Source organism: Hippoglossus stenolepis, chromosome 12 (assembly GCF_022539355.2).
Source record: "Hippoglossus stenolepis isolate QCI-W04-F060 chromosome 12, HSTE1.2, whole genome shotgun sequence".
Lineage (NCBI taxonomy): Eukaryota > Metazoa > Chordata > Actinopteri > Pleuronectiformes > Pleuronectidae > Hippoglossus > Hippoglossus stenolepis.
Genome location: NC_061494.1, coordinates 7,158,987 through 7,178,851, shown reverse-complemented (window position 1 = coordinate 7,178,851; position 19,865 = coordinate 7,158,987). Strand labels below are relative to the sequence as shown.

General features: G+C 40.6%; 1 protein-coding gene across 1 annotated transcript in view; it reads left to right on the top strand.

The window, feature by feature from the left end:
• Nucleotides 1-2,349: 2,349 nt before the first annotated feature.
• The window catches only part of cdh23 (cadherin-related 23), a 158,673-nt gene continuing 141,157 nt past the window's right edge, over nucleotides 2,350-19,865 (top strand). The window contains exons 1-3 of the mRNA XM_047342361.1: nucleotides 2,350-2,436; nucleotides 13,282-13,375; nucleotides 19,068-19,142. Of these exons, the coding sequence (XP_047198317.1) occupies nucleotides 13,291-13,375; nucleotides 19,068-19,142 (160 nt within the window). The 5' untranslated portion in view covers nucleotides 2,350-2,436; nucleotides 13,282-13,290. The remainder of the gene's footprint in view (nucleotides 2,437-13,281; nucleotides 13,376-19,067; nucleotides 19,143-19,865) is intronic.

The following is a 19,865-nucleotide window of genomic DNA, read 5'->3' as shown; positions in this document are numbered from 1 at the left end:
TGATATTGATGTTACTTGTACTGAGAACAAGTACTGAGGTGCAGGATACAGCAGTGCAAAAAAATTGTAAAATTCCCATTTCAAATATACAGATTTTTTTTCTGTTAGGTAATTTATCAGTTGTTTCAATAAATACAACTTGTGAAGAACTGATTTTGCAGCTATGACACATTTTTGTTTGCATTTTCAGGCTTGTAGCTGTACCACTTACATCCTGAAGGCCTCATAACACCAGCAGTCATTGTGGGTCGAATATTTTTTCTGTTTACCTGCAAACTATATAATATCCTATAGTATTGAAGTTCAAACTGGTTTTCATTTGAAAGTATGTCTGCTCCCTCACACCACCTCCGTATGTGGGCACCTTCAGTTGCGCTTAAGCATCTAATATAAAAAAAAAAAAAGTGTCTTCCCCTCAGTGAGTCTCTTTCTTAGCGGTGATATTTACAGAGCGAGGCGTCTTGTCCTCAGCAAGGGATCAGTGTCCTTTCTAACAGCACACAGTGTGGGTGCTAGAAGCCACAGTTCAAAAACTGGCAGCATGGGAGCGTATTACTGCTCTTTTCTGATGTAAATTAGAATCTCATTTCATCTTGTTTGGTCACCATTTGTCATCCAGACATAACTGAATTTGATAAAGCAGGAATGCACCGTATAACTGTCACAGTTTCAGTTATGGACTGGCTCAGGAAATATGTTTTTAGGATTTTAAGAGGTGAGCAGATTGTTCCTCAGTAGCAGGATATTTCCCCAAAGCTCATGAATTGTACAGATTTTTTTCAGCTATTGGCAAAGGAACAAATATCTATCATTCGTATGAATAAAAACAGAAGTCGTTGATATCAAGAGTGTTATCCTGGTTTAGAATGAAGTGGAAAGAACTTTTAAAGCAGATAATCATATTTTCCACTGGGTAGGTGATTTTTACATCTTCAAATCTTGTTCAGACATTATTTTCCCACTTCTACACTTTAAGGAAATGTGAGATTAAATACATTTGAATTCTCTTTTTCACATTCACACATATATCAATTCCTACTGTATGTCAAATTGCTTCATTTTTATGGGTCAAAGAACAACTTACTCAACTCACAAATGTTCACAAAACTGACATGACTGCACATACAAATAGTCAAGTGATATTACTAAAGAAATGATATGTTGTAACACAATTCTCATCTAGAAGCCCCGTGGCCTCTGAGTTAAAGGAAGAAAACAGCTGTTGTATTTTGACAGTTGCGGTGTCCTGCATCTTTTGCCCCTTAGAAAGATCTTACTGTCTTTAACCTGTAAAACAGACCATAATCATTCTGTTAAAAGACCCTAAAGGTTTTAATTATAAGACCAAGACAAGTTAATAAACCTACTGTCTGCATAACATTTTACATCCTCAAGAAAAACAATAACACTGAACACTAATTTACTGACATGTGCTCATGGTGAGGTGCAGATTAAAAGCTTATTTATGAGCAGTTCAGCTTTCAGGAACCAGAGATCTTGAAGGAGTTAGTAAGGACACACTGTGCCAATCCTGTCATTGATACTTTAAGTCAAATCATTTGCTTCTCTGATGAAATGTGCTTATGTTGAACTAACTTCAGATTGGCTAATGGCTACCCTGTTAAAATCATAGCGCAGGATCCTGAAGCTGTGTAATTTATAGCAGACATCAGGGCATTTCCCTGTCTGTGTTCCACCCTGTGTCTCAGGTTGTCTACGTTTGGCTTTTTGCTTGTATTTTTTATTTATAACACTAGGTGGTGGTCTCACACTGACCATCGCTCTTCCCATCCATGAACCCTGTGGTAAATGATGAATTTCACATTTAATCTATGCAATATATTAGTTGATAAGCTTATTAATGATGCTCATAAATACATCTCTGTAATCTAAGTGAATGCAGCCTCTTCCGTGAAGCTTGCAGGTCATTTGTCTACACGTGGAAGTGTCATTACTTTTGGCTGACACATATGCAGCCGGACCATGGGAAACATATGGATAACTTTAGATTGCATGCACGGACAGAATTTGTGTGTGAGAGTATTTTGAGACTGATAGAATAACACTGCTGAGGAACAACGTGTTCAGGCTATGGGGCTGAATCTGTGAGTGCTGGAGCTGCTCGAGTTTAAACCTGGTTTCCGACGAGTGGCGAGCAAACATTACGGGACATCGTGTGGCAGTTGCGCACATGTGAAGCTCTATCTCGCGCCTGGTGGGTTTTGCAGGGGTAGTTCGTAACACAAATTAGCGACGACCAGGGCGTCGGTAGTGATAGAGTAAAACTAACAGGGGAGAGAGAGAGGAGAGAAGGAGTGAGGGAGGGAGGGAGGGAGGGAGAAAGAGAGGGGGAAGCAGATACTTGGTAACGCATCACAGCAGGACAGGCAATCGAATCTAAAGGCGCTCAGCCAGCGACGGACACGGACGAGGAAGGTAGGATAATATGATAATGACATGATCACCCTGCTATAAGTTCATAGTGACGCGATAATGTGAGAGGGAGGACTGCGGCAGAGAGCACTTTCATCACATAAAGGATGTTTTTTATTGTGTAGTGTAATATTTACTACCAACCATAGTTGTGCGTAATTCGTGACTTTTACGCGTAGTGCTCTTTCACTTTGGCGCACAGTGTGGTGCATCGCGTTTTGAATTTGCGCACGAATGGCCAGTTTTTGAAGTAGTTGATTGATGGATAATGGTTGATTAATGCGTTGATGACCTGTCACTTCTCTGGAAGCACCATGGACAATATGAGAAACGTGAAATCTCCTCTGAGATCACTTCATTCAAGTTGTGCTTTCTCCTCTAATGGTCCACTCCAACTGTTGCTGATTCTCCATCCCATGTTATTTCATCAGAGTGATTAAGCAGTCAGTAAATGTGAGGTGCTGTGCATGCTTATGCAGAGGTGTCAGGTGTACAGAGTTATCTCAGGTAGCCCGCGCGACTCCTGAGGTGCCTGCTGGGAAGCGCCTGGGTGCCCACTTATTTATTCATGTGTCACCTGAACGCGGCATGGCGAGTCAACAAGGGTTAAAGGAGAATACCACTCAATTTCAAAATCTTACTGTTAATAATACAATAATCAGATTATCGCTATTCCCTGTAATTACACTGTAAATGCAGCAACTCCAGTTGTTAAATATTTGATGTCATGGTGCTCCATAGAGCTCAGGCAGAGAAATGCACTGCAGATGATTTTGGTTATTATTGTTCAAAATACAATTAAATGCGAAATAGGTTTACTACATACTGAAGTACCACATCAGTAAGTTTAGTTATTTTGTGATGTTTATATTTATCCTAGCGAGGCTTATTTACCACATTTGGAAAACTGCTAATTGACTGAGCAAAACACTTTAAGATTTGTCAAAACTAACAAGCAAGTGAACATCATAATATTTTAAAATCAGAAAATGCTTTGACTCACTGTTGCTTTATATGCTCCTCACTAGTGCAATATGTGAACGCCCTAATGATGAAACCAATTAGTATTCATTACAGCTTGAACTGTGGGCATACATTAAACATACCCATGAGCAGAAAATCACTAGTAGTTTCCTAATTTTTTCTCACTCTGAGTAAGGCTAATGTGATATTGTCAGATTATTGAAGGAGTGATCAAGCTTGTTCTGTCCCAGAGGAAATGCTGTCACCACTGTTGAAATATGCTGCATGGAAATTCTGGCCTCAGTAATCCTATGTTGCAGGTTCACACTCATCCTCACTGGATCCACCAGTGAGGAATGTGCTGATGTGCTGCTACAAAGTCAAAGTATACGCAAAAAATGTGCATATGGTGCCAAAGTTGTGAAATATATATTTTTAGTTAACCATTCCATGTTAAAAGAATCAGATCTTTTATATTATGTATGTGAGAAACTGCTGCGGTTTTCATGCAATATGTGGGGAGGGCATGCCTCTGACAGTTGCCCTTTCGGAGTGTCTGTCAATCTCTCTGAATTCATTGAGAATACAAGAAGGAAGAAAAAAAATTCTGAAATGGAGAGTCCATATCTGACAGAAACCTTGACTGACAGGCTCAAATGAAACCCAATATGAGGGATAGAGGAATGAATTGCAGATACAGTGGCTTCTGGACAATCCTATGAGGTCTCAGACAGGCAGCAGAGCAAGGTATGAGGACAAGAAAGGATAGAAGTGTGAAGATGGTCAAGGATGAAGAAAGCAGAAAGGACAAGAAGACAGTGCAGAGAGAGTAAAAGTGGTAGATGGTAAAAAGGATGCATCTCATTTTTTCCTGTTGTTTTGTCATAACTCTTGTAACTCAGCCAATCTGTGGAAATGGAGTGGAACCTCTGGGAAAGGTGTTGGCATTGATTACAGGCAGTGAAAGCATCTGAAAAGTCTATACTGTGTACCTGTGTACATTTTCAAGTTGGTCATTTATGCTTTTGTGCATTTATTTAAATCCTCACGTATACATACAGTATATTCTTTATCCGTTTGCTGTGGCAAATATTTATTAACTGCAACTGTATTTATACAGTGATGCATTCTTCTCTTGGAATTATGCTCTACTATGGTTTGAGCACATGTCTCTATATGATGGCTTTTAACACAGAACTGTGAATGTTCGTTTTCTCATGATGCTTGCACAACATTCCTGGTACTTCTGATCGTGATCATTGTACACATTCCACTTTTCCCATTTCTACACCCAGCTCTCTGTGTGTGGTCATTTAATCAGCCAAGGCAGTTAGGCACAACTGCAGAGAAAAGGTCGAAGAGAAGAAGAGGAAGAGCATGATTTTGCTCAGAAAGTTGCCTTACAGGTGAACTGTTGGTTTGTGCCTGCAGCTGTAATGAATGTGTAGCCATGCTTTTCTGAATTCAAAATGATGGGGAAAATGCTCAGACGATCTGATCATTCATACTTCCTGCATTGTAAAGATGTCATAAACAGATGGTTGTAAACCCAGCCATCCATAATAATCCTGTCGTAGTCCGTTCCTACTAATCCCAGTATCACTGTGTAAATGTGAAACCATTATGCAGGAAATCTGGAAATTGAAATTTCCTCAAGGAATGCATGGAGCCTTTTCTTTTCTTACAGTTAAAACACTGGGGATTCATAGCTAAGCCAATTGAATTTACCATATCAAATCATATTCGCTCCTGGAAATAAACCATGCCATGTAAAACAAACAAAAATGCAATTTAATGGCAGCTTTGTTGTGTGACAAATCCTTGTTGTTGGTATTTAAGCATGGAATGAATGATGCCCTGAAGTGGGGCTGAAACGGTACGGAGACAGTACAGAGAGGGGACGGGAGGAGAGACAATGTGGCTGAGGTAAAATGGGAGGCAGGGCTGAGGAGGGAGGTGAAGTGTTGAGATGCAAAGGTCATCTGTGCTGAAGAGGAGCTACTAAATGGTGTGTTTTGATCTTTCAACTGAGATACAAACAGTCAGCTTTTGGTGGGGTGGAATGACTGTGTCCTAACAGAGAGAGAGACAAAGGGAGATGAATGAGTCTCTACAGCCTATCGGCTGCCCTCTGACACAGCTGTCTGTGTTTATGTTGTCTGATATACACACGCGTCTCTGCTGGGACAGCTTTGCCAAGCTCATTGCAGCGGGTAATGGCCAAGTGAGAAGCAAGTCTGGCTAAGAAACAGACATTTAAGACAAACATAAACATTTGGGGAAGAGGCAATCAGTCCACATTATGGAGGCTTTAAATTTGGTTAGTGGCATAATGTGTGAGTGAGGGAGAAAGAAAAATAATAGGGTAGTGGAGAGTAGAGGCAAATACATTGAGACAAATTGCATGCTAATGCTGTGATCACAGTGTAAAACAGGGAGATCTCATTAACGGTACATCTCATTGTCTCATAAAAACTGTTGGAGACCGTCTGCATGGAAAAAGAGGGGTGAAGCTAAAAACATTGGGACTCGGTATCATACAAATAGAGAAGAGTACAAGAGAGACATGACAGCATATTGATCTGTGCTGTTTTTATCAGTAGATGGATGAGAGAAAAAAGTCATGGAGTGTATCATTATGTTCTCACTACTATTTGTCCACAAAACCACTAAAAGCCTAAAATCAGAGATTGTTTTGTCAGTCTGCACTCAGGCAAAGAGGAGGTCTGCAGCAGCAGACATGCTACACCTCCTACACACCTTTTGTAAGATCTTTGGTATGTCCTGTTTTTCTTCTTTTTTTTTGTTATTTACACCAGTTAAAGTAATTTAATTAATAAATGTAGTGATTTCTTTTTTGTCTCAGTTCTTTTGCAAAGTAACATAAAACCTATTTGTTATCGTAGTTTACTATTTTGGAAAATTGTAGTATAGTAGATCCATAAAAGTAGTTTATCTGCTCAGTCATAATCTTAAATTGAGCAGGGTACAACGTACAATGGAGGCCAATAGTGATCAGTGTTGTCTAAACATGTGTGACAACAAATAACATGAATGAGACGGATGTATCCAAATGTCCTCTGGCCAGGAGGTGAGCAGTTCCAGTAACAGAATGAGCCATTTAGGGTTAAACAAACATTTACTGTGACTTATTGTTTCTACATTTGACTCTCAACTTTGACACTGTAACGTACTGGCCAAGAATTCTCGTTTTAAAAGGAATACAACATTCATCCCATATACTGTACAAATAATGGAAAGTATGGACTTTTTTTCTTTGAATTTTTGTTGAGGGAATTTAACAATGTAGTTTCATAAAGGACTGGTAATTTATGTAAATAAGTGCTTCCCTATGGTTTCCACATGTTACCTGAGCACTATGCACATACACTGAACTAAAATATAGTAACTTTTCCACAGAATGAAGTGTCAATAACATGTTACCTCACATCACTGTACCATCAATCTTTAATCAGTCTTAATTGTGGTTTCATGTTGCAGACACAGCTTCTCCCTATTAACTCCTCTACTTTGCAGTGTCTCAGTATGTTGCATATCAGGAGGCTTCTTGCTACCTTTTGTACTCCCAAGCAACACTTATCAACCACCAGCCCTTCCTCAGGGCCCATGTCACTCATATACACCCACATCATGGTGTTGGTCAACACAGACAGGGGTGTGTATGTGTGTTGTTCCTGCTCAAGAGTTTTGTGACCGGGTGCAGTTATGTGGCACCTCGCAGCGCTCCCATCCTGCTCCTGATAATTACTGTCTCCCCAGGGTCTGTGTAAGCTGCCCTGTCTCTCCCACAGTGTTTTGTGAAGCTTTACTATCAGTTCATACAGGATCAAAGAAGATGCAGGCAGCATCTCCAGTGGAATATCAGAGTTTGTCTTGGCATGTGTCCTATAGTCCTCTATCTTCTGTTGGCAGGACAGAGAGTAAGTGATATTTTATTGAGCTATATTCTGAAGAAGCTTATCAGCAGAGACCTGCTTCAATTTTGCTGAGACTGAAGCTCATATTTTCCAATTCATTAACATTTAAATCATCTAGTAATATTTGGTTAGGTGTGCAAGAAGTTAAGTTAGAGGACTCCTTATATGGTTGTTGAGATTTGGTTGCTACTTTGGAAACAAACCACCACCATGCGGTGATTAGCATTGTGTTTGTTTGACATGTGTGTTGTTGTCCAAGAGAGAGAGAGAGAGAGTTACTTTTGTTAGAAAGTGGGACATCATCAGCCCAAGCAGTTCTACATATGACCTGGTCCAAGTCAACAGTTTACTCAGCATCAATTCACAGTGCCAGTGTGATTAACATTTCCACTCAAAGCACTACATGCTCTGCAGTCCAAATAACATCCTGTGAGTGAGGTTTGCTGAGTCAGTCTTTCAGAAAGTCATGTCATGTTGGAGATGAAGAGATCAGGAGGGCGGGAAAGAAGACATTACTCAGCTCATCAGAGCAGTGCTGTCCCTCGCTCCACCCTGACAAAGCCAAATGCCTGCTAATCTGTCTGTGATCACTGTGCTAATGAGTGATGGCTTTTTCATGAGGACAGAGTGTGGGCAGAAATCTGCCATTGATTTGCTGTGATAATCCAGATTTGGCTGCCGGCTGAGGCCCACCACTCACTCGGAGCAGGGTGCCTTTGAGGTTAAGGCAAGTCAGACACAATTGCCATGTAATCAATAATATTGAGTGCTGTAAGATGGGAGATACAGCCATGTGGGGGCAGGCAGGCTCTCTCTGGAGAGAGCACAGCAGGTCCAGATATTACTCTTCACTTTACACTGTCTTAATCACACATTACTGTCAGATAAGCTATACAACCACAACTCATTAAATAGACCTGGATCTCAGCCACCCTAAGCTTTGCCCAGTGGGAGCTGAATGTTTTCCTAAGAGTCATTTACAGCCTTAAAATAGTCCAACTTTAAATCTGGATTTAGGGCATGTTGACAAGAATTACAGGTGTAAACATTGGATATAATTTAATGGACACAACATAGTTTTGGTTTTTAAAATCCTGCTGCCCATGCGTGAGACAGTGATTTATCACAGGTGAATTATAGGTCTTGTAACCTAAACAAAGGCTATCCTAAAGAAACTTAAGATACAATTTACTGTTACATTAGTCTTCGAGTGTAGTCAAATTTGTCTTGTACTCACGCATAAAAAGACAACACAACAGATACATTGCCCACAGAAGACATGTGTTTGTTCTGTTGACATTTTACATCAGGACACTGGAGACATAATTATGTGCCAAAGCTCAGTACAGAGAAGAACTGTTTGAAATGACTACCGGAAATATATATGGACAATCCAAGCTGTGTGCTAAATTAAAGGGGAAGAGACATGAGCCAATGTAGATAAAACCAAGAACAGGAAAGAGAGACTGAAATGACTAAAACGAGTGGAAAAACAAAGGGAAACGGACAGAAAAAGGCAGGCACACGGAGAGTGAGAGGCTGGTGCAAGATGTTGTGGGTGAGAGGGATGAGAAGAGGATTAGCAGTGACTCTGGGCCTTTTCTCAAACCAGACTCTCCCCACTCCCACTCTGTGTAACACTTTTTGTAGTCACACTCAGCTAAAAAGTATGCGGCATGCTTTGAGATTAAGTCTCCTCTCTATGTCTATACGGTACTGTCGTAACTTCACGAGTCAGTGAGTCAGGGTCATCTGTCAATTACGACATTGTTTTTATAGCATCGCATAAGTAATTAAAACCAAATTTCTAGGAAAAATTAACACTTGAACAAACATCAAAATGATAAGAACAACTGTAAATGACAGAAACCATCGTAGAGGATAAAGTATTTACCATGTACTTTTAGTTTGGTCCATGTCCTACCTACTAACATCAAGAGGCAGGGTTTATAACCTACACAGCAGCCAGCCACAAGGTCCTGATCGGGACACTTTGGCTTCACTTTTGGGGAGCCGACATGTTGCCCTTCCTTATAAATACTATATGGTTTGCACTGTGCACAAGTAAAGTCAGCGCAGATGTAGACTCACTTTTGGAGGGTTTCATAACTTGCCTGTAGTCGCTGCTAATTGGTTTGGTATAGCACTTAATGTGGCGTACCTTCCCCATGAACATGCAAATGAAATGGAAGTGGGTGAGATGAGGGTGCTGGTTTAAAGGTCCCCTGACAAAGTGAAGAAGGAGCTAAAGAAAGTGAGAGATTGATAAATGGTGACAGTATATCCAATTGAGTGGGACAGTGCGGCCCCTTCTGGCTCAGCCCTGTCCTCAGCAGTTTAACTTCTCATCCATAACTGATTAATTGGAGCATTTCATACTGTCTGACTGGGAGATCATGCTTTTTCACTAATTATTAACTTACCTCCACCTCAAGGAGTTTAATTTAATTTAATTTGTCTGCTTTGTGCTCAATAGCATTCCTGCTCTATTTCTTAAAGGCACAGTCTGTGATTTAAGAGTCTTATTTAAAAACCTAGAATCATTTTAAGAATTGATTGATTAATGGACAACTCCTTGTAAAACAATTGCTACGTTTGTTTATGTTAAAATGTGTGTGCTTACACAAGTTTCTTTACTTTTCATTTGAGCCGGCCTGTCGTTTCTTCAGTTTAATATTAAATGTCAGAAAAATGAAGTGAATAATCAGAGAAATTGGCTGCAGTTTAAGTATAGTTCATATGAAGTCTATCAAAGAAGCCAGCACTGGGTCCATTGTTCCTGGTGTGCTTGACAGTTTGATTGCCAGCCCTCACCTTTTCCACTCTCCTTTTACCACATTGATACTGAAGTGATTGCAGTGGTACATACTGTGTGCCACATTGTATGGTCACACAATAGCCTGAGTCACCCTTGTAAAAACTCGAAAAGAAACTAATTAAAATTCAATTTTCAATAATGTCATTTTAAGTGGTACTAAAACATAACAATAGAGGAATTATGAATATAGTCAACTGAGTAACACCAAACTAGCAGACCAGGCTTTTAGAGGGTCAGTTCACCCAAGTCACAGAAACAATTCTTTTCCACTTAGCTGTGAGTCTTATGTTGGCATGCAGATAGTTTGATTTGTTGGGACTCTGACTTTCAGTATCTGCAGAGGTGATTGCTGCCAACATACACCAACAAAATGGACTTCTGTTTGTGGTGCTTAAGATACTAAATTATATTTAGCAAACTCACTAGTCTTTTTCGGAAACAATGTCCTTTTTGCATATGGTCACACTTTGGACAGATCAATACAAAATGGGAGAACTACTGACAACAATATACAGTCTTTCTGGGAAAAAAAATGCTTCTCTTTAAGTTTCTAAATTTTCATGCAAAGTTAAAGACTTGCTTTCAGTAATAGAAAATAGTAAAGTTGCGGAAAACTGCGGAGGATGAACCTCGGCCAACACATGTATCTTAGCAAAGTACACAGAGTAAAAATGGAAAATTACTGTCTTTACAATTTTAAGCACTGATCTTCAAACTTGGCTAAATACTGCTGTGTTCTCCCAAAAAACAACCGGTCAGCAGAGACAAAGTGAAATCTAAATAAATACTATGCATATAATAAATCAACCTATATTATATACAGAAAAGATTAAATGTTGACTACAAATAAAAGATCTATTATAAAATATTCAGCACATCATTATCAATAACAGTCATGTTTGTAATTTGTTCAGAGCTGCTGTTTACTTGGAAGCAGAAAAAATAGGTTATAGATGCAGACTGGTGTGACCACCTAGTGGTCTAGTTTATTGTACAGTGCATCTGTAACTTTGTGGTGGTGCTGTCTATGTGAGAATGTTCTTTATTAAATCCTCGCTTGGTGAGAGCAGCGATCCTAATGCTGTGTTTGCCTCAGCTCTCTCAATCTCAACACGTCTTAACCTGTATCCCTCACTCATATTCACTGCTCTGTCATCTCACAAGTGTCCTTTAGCATTTCGATGAAAGATGGTGAAGAGACAGGAGTGGGTGTGTGTGTGTGTACGTGTGTGTAATGCAATATATATATATATATTGTGTATATATATAGCATATAACTCAATTTAAAGGCATCCAATTGTACCACATCCTGTACCAACAGTGATGATCCTTCCAATGACACCCAATGCTTCTCTGTTTAAAATCAATAGGGGATGGTCAGATTTTATTTAGAACAGTAGACATCATGCACAAGGTACAGACAAAACAAATTTTCAGTGAAATGTGCTTTTGTTCAACAGAGTTTAAAATATTATTTATTTTAGTATAGATGAGTTTTATTGATCTTCCTCCAGACTGATTAACACAGATCATCAAAGAGGAAACAGACTTTGCAGACTTAGGTCTTGTTGCTTTCTGTGTTGTAGTTATAGGTTGGATAATGGCAGTATTTTAATTGCTCAGGGGTATCCAAGTGCAACACTTTAGATACACAGAAAATGATAATAGAGAAAAGGGAATAGATTCTGCCAAGTTGTATAAATGTTTACTCTGTTTTGTCTGTTGTCAACAGCTTTCTATCTGAGCTTCCTACTGAGTCAATATAATATCGTTCACTAAAGGACCACTCGTGTATTTCAGAGGACAATAAATGAGGAAAGGGCATATAGGTGGAGACAAAGTTTTCAGGGCCCAGCTAGAGAGAAAAATTAATTAGTATAAGCAAAGACAGAGGAGGAAAGGAGATGAGGAGGAAATGGAGTAAAAAATAAGTAACTGAAATACCCATGCAGGTTGCATTGTTACAGAAAGTGAAATGCAATAATGCTGAGGAAACAAGAATCCTAATGAAAACAAATATGCCTATTCAAACTGACACACATGCACAGCTAATATAAACACGCACGCACACATACACACATGTATATTTATATACTATAAGCAATGACAGTCTATTCTTTACCTTGCTTCTCTTTCTCACTCACCTGTACATTTCAGCTGCTTTGTTAGAATTGAATTCACCACGTTCTGTACATCTGCAATCGCAACACAGCGACAGGGACAGCAAGCAGCTACACAAAGCAATGTATTGTATTTCACTGCTTATCACACTGGTTTTCTGTAGTTTATTCAGCTTTTGCTACCATCACATATACCTGAAGGACAAGCGGACCTGTCTCAGCACAGGTTTACCATGAGCTGGTGCACAGTGGGCTTTGGGGGAGAAAGGGAATTTAGAAACATTACCATTTAAAATTAAATTGCCAGTGAATGGGTTTGCTGACCAATGAGACCTTGCTGGGACATGTGGTGACAGTGTAGAGAGAGGAACGAATAAGAGGGAGCGGGAAGAGGGAGATGAAGAGAAGGAGGGAAATATCATAAAGCACATATTTAGAAGAATGTAAGATTAAGATATCGGTGATAAAGCTGCAGTTAACTAGTTTGTCTTTGAAGGTTTCCAACAGTGGCAGTAAATACCTGTGAATGGATATGCAATAAAAATCTTCATTGTGCTCTCCACATGTGATTGTTTGCCATCATTATTCTGACCTCATAATTGGTCCAGTGAAGCGGCCCCATTACATCATGAAAAGGCCATTTACACATTTCCTTTTTGCACAGGACACAGTTCTGTTTCATCAGACAATTAACAGTGCAACGTCTTGATTATGGTATTGAGCTCTGAGCACTGTAAATGAGTTGTTGCTGTAATTTAGCATTCACCCCAACACCCCACCCTCAAGCAAACACACACACACAGAAAACACCTGCTTGAAACATGGTGTTTAGCGAATCTTTTTCCTGTCATCTAATTATACCGATCACATCTGCTTACTTACACTATAATTACCCAACGCAAAGGAGCTGAAATGTCTTTGGACATTTTGTGGCTAGACTGAAACAGCGATGTTGATAATCAGCCAATCAAATAACTGTGACTGTACTCTGTATTTGTTGTTCCCTCAGGTGCAGGTGATGTCGTGGAGTGTGGATTTAGGCGGCAGGATGACATTTGCCAAATTCCTTCTTCCATTCCTCATTCTCCACTCTGTGTGTGAAGGTGAGTCCTCCTGACTATTAAGAGAGAACAGTATGGAGCTTTTTTCCTATCTTTATTCAAGAGCGTGGTCTTTCAGTTTGAGAGCATGACTTGTTGAATTTATGTTCAGATTGTGTATTACTTTTCATCAAAACCCTGCCCTTGCACTCAAATAGCCCCTGTTTGCACTTAAATTTGCTCTGCTTCTGCTCAAACTGTGTGCTTGCACTCACATATATTGTTGCTTGCACGGATTTCCTGCGCTCCAGCTTCAGCCTCTCTCCGCACTCTGGCTGCTTTCTGTGCACTTGTGAATCGTCTGCTCTCAGATTTCTCATCTGCTCTTGGATTTTTTTGTGCAACAACCCTGCCCAACCAATAGAATGCCAGGTGTAGTGTTGACGACTGGTCAACCAATGAAATGAATGAAATGATCCCAGGCTCATTGAGTGCGCGTTCGCTTAACTTCAGAGCGCCCCGTGCGGGCGGTTACTCTTTAACCGGGTTCATCCATTCCCGCCCTCCACGGCTTTTATTATATGGACTTACCCTTGCTTTATCTATGATTTTTGGAATAAAAGGACAGTTATTGTATATACCAGTGCACATATTTTTATGATTGTGAAGGAAAGTCATTTATACTCTTGATTTATACAACTGTAAAGCCAAGATTAAAGGAAGCGTTGGTAATTTATATTGTCTTCACTTCCTGATAGCCATCAATTAAGTCTTCTGACTAAAAAGAAAAAAGGGAAAATTTGGACCAAATGAAATGATTGGCTGGTGTACTTGTCTGTCACTAACTGACATGCCTGCCTGTGTGCACCCTGCCTCTGCTCTCACTGCATATGACATGAGTCTTCACTTGGAGAGACAAACACCACTACATCAGAGACAGAGATAGCCAGTAGTTAATGAAAAACTCACAGAAAAGTCGACTTAAGGCTTCTGCACACTGCACACAGAGGATAATCGGGCCGATTTAGGACCTGATTTCCCCCTTCTGACAATTGCGGGGGTGTTCCTGACCTTAGGTGAGTCTGTGTCGATTATCTGCCCAAATAATCCTGAAGGGTGAAGAGTTTACTAAATAATCTTGATGCTACTGATTGAGTCGGAGCCTCACCTAGCTCAAATAGGCTCCAACAGAAACCTGAAATAGTCAATGAGAGCGAGCTGACTGGGAAGTGTCACCAACCGGAAGTTGCTTACTTGAACAGCTGTGACTAAAAACAACAATACATTTTCAACTAACCTCAAGCTTGTGCTGCAACATGTATAAGTCAATTCAGCCATGATTTCATCCATAGTTTTTTCAGACACACGACTTCGGTCCTCCTCCATGTATGTTCTTCTTCTGAAGGCACCCTCAATCACGAGGGTTTCCACACTCCTGTTCAGAAGGTGGCGGTAGTGCGCCTAAAAAAAACTGAAGAAGAAAATTGGCCACTGTGAAATTGTGTCTTACAAACAGCAAGTGTGTGTGGTCTTACGTTCTGGCCAAATCGAGTGTGTGCGTTCTGACGATTATAAGATAACAAATTGGTGTTTAATTGGTCGAGAGCTAAAAAGCCTCTAGTGTGTAGCAGCCTTTAGCCGTTGTCAGTGCTCGTTCATGTGTTTTGGGGCCGTAGCTTTGACTTAGAGGGCTCATGGGAGGTGCTGGGATGTATCGGTTGCATTTTTTTAAAAGTGTAGCCTACTCTTGTTAGCTTTACCAGGATTACCAACCCCAGCTTTAATGTTCATTAATACCTATCAACATTTATGCCTGTGTCGCTTATTGGTGGCAGAAAGTAAAAAGTAGAGTTTTTTTTCTGGTAGTAAATCTGTGCAGCAGTGTGAATCTGAAGCAGAATAATTAAAAAGGGTCATTGTCAGTTGGTCAAACATCCCAGAATAAAGAATCATCACTGTGGCATCAGCGATTGGCCATAAACATCCTTTGTTAGTCAAATTCAGGATGGGAAATAAAAATGTTTTTTGTAGTGTACTTATCAGTGACTTGATAAAATATGAATAGCTTCCAGGCTATAGTAAGATTTGATAGCAGAATTTCACAGTACCTCTCCCACTTCTCCATTCTTCATTATTTACAGCCTGAAAAGATTTTCTGTCTCACTGTCTTACCTTCTACACATCATGTATTCCCTTTTTTTTGTACAGCCTTTTCCTTCAGCCTCTGTATTTGGTCTATTTTCTTTTTTTCTTTTTCCTCTTCCCTTTCCATTCCTTTACTCTTGCTCTCCTTTTTTTCGGCTCTCTTTTCATCTGTTTTGCATTATGTCTCAACATTATTGTTCAGCCTAAAACGCACTCAAAAATATTTGCCTCCTTGCTGTGTATGTCTCTGTGAGGGCTCGAGAGTGAGAGCTTCATGATGTTGCAAAAGCTACGGTAACTGTTTCACGGTGACGGGCAGGAGACACCTCCAATCACAAACAACTCGCACAAAAATAGCAGCGGGAGAGTTATTAAGTGAATGCCACAACCTCTTTCCATCAAGCACAATAACTTGATCAAGGCTTTCATATCTCTTGAGTTGTCCTCCCTCTCGCCTCCCACTCTAATCTCACACCTTGTGTTGGCCCCCTCCTTTTCTTTCTCTAAGTAACCCATTAGCACACTGACCCTGTGCTCCTCTTGAGCATTACCTTGGCGATCCAGTAAATTAGATTGATGATCATGCCTGTGATTATTTTGTAGCTGTTATCTATCTGCATTCCACTATATAAGCCTGATGCAGTAATTAAGCCACAAATGGAGATGAGATGCTCCTCTCCACCACCCATGAAGCGGGCTCCGTGTCCTTGTCACCCACCAAGAGCTGCGCTGGCAAGCCAGAGATGAGCATCTTCTTCTGCGCAGACAGGCACATGACTGAATGAAAAGCTTTCTCTTTCAAAGCACCGGTTCACTCCATCAAGCATTCTCACTTCAAACAGGCTGGCCTCCCCCTCTCTCACTCCTGTGTCTCTGTGGTCTGCTGCCCAGCTCAGCTGATCAAAGACCGTCAGCTTTGTTCCCTGATCTTCCCAACAAAACAGCTTGTACCACACTCGCTTCTGACACCACAGGACACTGCCCAAACACAGACGAGCATTAACTCTTTAAAGGGGACATAGCATGCCCATTTTACCACAAGTTGATATGGTTCCTTGGGGTCTTAATGACATGTCTGTAACATACTTTGGTCAAAATACCACAAGGATCATTTAAAACAGCACCCTTTTTACCCTGTATAAAACAGCCCTCCACAGAGTGACCTGTTTTGAGTGCCTGTTCCTTTAAATGCTAATGAGCCAGCTCCCCCCTCCCCCCTCTCCCCCCATGATTTTAAACGATATAAATTATATATTTTATATGATATAAATTATCAAATATGCATCCCATACTTTGTATTCCCCTTGTTGTCCTGGAGTTTTAATTTTCCCAATCACATAATTAAATGTCCCCCTCTGCCCATCCACTACAAGCACACAAGCAGACAGACAGAGAGAGAAAGAGAGGTGGGGGGCTATGAAGACCATCATTTACCCCCGAACCCCGACATTCAACGGGTACAACAACAAGCGGAGAAAGCAGAATCGCGGGCTGACCTTATATATACAGTCTATGGGGCTGACCAGCGCGGAGAAATGCACGTCCCGTGTGAACAGCCAGGCGGCTGCGCGCTTGAGAACGGCGCTGCGCTGCCTCGCAGCGGCGCTTCCGCGTCCGCTGTAGACCCGGCGTAACGGGTGGGGGGGCTCGGTGTGTTTGGCCAGTGTTACAGTAGTGCTGAACACTGCGGAAGTCTTCCACACTGCTGGCTGTGTGGCGCTGACAAAAATTCCAGCTCACGCATGGGAGAGCGAGCGGTCGCGCCCGAGCAACTGCTGCAGCCTCCCAGTCCCAACGATCCAGACAAATGCCACATGTGAGTGAATCGCGGGCTGACCAGCGGAGAAATGCTCGTCCCGTGTGAACAGCCAGGCGGCTGCGTGCTTGGGAACGGCGCTGCGCTGCCTCGCAGCCTCGCTGAGTCCGGTGTAAACCCGGCATAACGAGTGTGGGGGCGGGGGATGCGGTGGGGGTGGGCCAAGGCCATGTAGGGAGACTTCCAGTGCCTTGTTACGACACAAAACCCAGGAAGCTCAATCGAGTCGCTCAAGCATGACGTTTCTGACTTAGAGGAACCATAACAAAACGCGCAAGTGTTTTTTTCCCAGAGTTTTTGGGTTGGTAGACATGCCAGATACCCACATTAACGTGTAGAAGCACTAACAAAGTGGAATTTGCATGCTATGTCCCCTTTAACAGGCCACTAACCCTAACCCTGAAAGTACATTCTTAAAACAAACTCAGGTAATGAGTAGTCCCCATTTATTTGCTATTACCTCCGCCAAGGAGTTTATGTTTTTATCCCTGTTTGTTTGTTTGTTAATTAGTTGGCAAGATTACACAAAAACTACTGAATGGATTACCACTAATCTTGGTGGAATGATGTGGTATGGGTCTACCAGTTAAATGTTGGTGCTTCTCCGGATCAGGGGGTGGACCCACTTATTTCAACATTTACCTCTTTTTAAAGAAATTAGCAGGTTTATGTAGGTTTCTTTAAATGCCATTAAACCCGGTTAAACCCTGTTTCTTTCCAATACTGCGTCATGTTCTACATCAAAAACAGACATATATAGGGGATGGATATTTATGAGTTAGTGAAATTTGATGCAGATCCAAATAAATATCTGAATGTCAAATGAAAAAGCAAAAAAACACAAGTATGAGTTCTGAGATTTAACATGGTTATGAATATTTGTCATGGTCTCTTGAGGCATAAATGACTACAGACAGACAATGTAAACATTTTGTTCAAGTTAAAGCCTGAAAATATTAATCCATAAAACTGACAACAATACAATGCTCTGTGTGTAATAGATGTTCACTGCTTACACTGTTTTGATATTGAAGCAAAGCGTTTTTGTCTCTCTGTAATTGATGTGCTGCAGAAGTATGTTTGACAGAGACACAGTCGGTAGAGTAGGATCGGAAAAAACAATTACAGAAGAGCAGAACATTTAAATATGTCAGTCTTCAAACTGGCCGATGGGTAATAGTCTGCTCTGCAAAAACAATAATCCTGCTTAATGCGTGGATAACTTCAGAAACATGTAATACAGACTGAAGACAGACAGAAAGTTAACATGATCACAACAGCTTCTCTTTATCAATCTCCTTTAGTACTTGACATCTCTCCATTTTGAAAGCTTCTAATAATATTGCCTGGTCTTTTTTTACGGTAAGCCACCCCTCCTATGGTGTAATACACTGAATGAATTTGCTACAGCCCCCTTGTGGAGGTAGAGGCAATGTGTTTTTGTTTTTTTCGAAGCAGTGTGTAAACTGTGTTCATTAAACAGTAGAACAAGAGTGTATGCACTAGCATGATATGCACAAATATGATGCCATCTTTTTCAGTTATATTTATGGTATTTCCATACAGTTCCACAACTTTGTAAACTGTTGTTTGCTGCATCATTTCCTATGCACAAAAGACCAATCAGACACTAAGAGCAACATATGAAAAAGCTTTCAGTACCAGGGAGAGTTTGAATTATGTGAAATAAATACACATGATAGTCAATATATGGCTTTAACAGCTTAAACAATTGTAATAAATAATTTCAAGCTATAATGTGAATGATGTTCATCCTTTTTCTCTTCATCACAGGCTCCAACAACCCACCACGTTTCCTGAACTACTTCTTCTCGACCTACCTTCTCATCTATGAAGACATGCCCATCGGTGAGTCTCTGTGGATTGTCAGCATGTTGTATTTGACATCTCTATATTGTCAAGCTGTCTGTGTGACTTTTTCACTGCACAGAAATGTTTTTTTGTCTGTATCCCTTGAATGCAAACTGAAAGTAAAAAAACAAGTAAAAGAGAGATGCCATAATAGACCCTGACAGTGATGGAAATGTATGTCCTCTATCAGGGTGTGTGTATGGATGCAAGGGAAACTCCTGGTCATTTGAGTTTGTCTCTATAATATACAGTATAGCTGAGCTGTCACAAAATAAACCCTGGATGCCCTGGATATATTGCCCAGCTGTTGATGTTTAGATGAAAGAGTTTAGCCAGATTTGATATCTCCACTCTATTATAAGCTTGCTTATATGTTGTGTCCCAGTGCTGTTAGGGGTGGTTGGGGATTATGGTATGAACACCAAACACGGTTGAGTCAGATTCCTCCAGGATCTATTATTCCCTCCTCTTACTTATTTTTTGTCATTTTTGTTGGTCGCAGTGATTGACAGGGCAATTTGGAGATGTCTAGCTTTCATCATCTCTGAGGGTGTCAGTGACTTGGAATTAAAATCCGTAATATTGGATTGATTTTCTAGAAGATTGTTTTTTTTCTATCATATGACCTTTACACTCTGCCAGTCTGTCAACACTCCCGGTCTAAATCGTGCAGCGCTTGCTTATCCATGTCTACACCCTGAAAATCGTCGGTTGGTTACA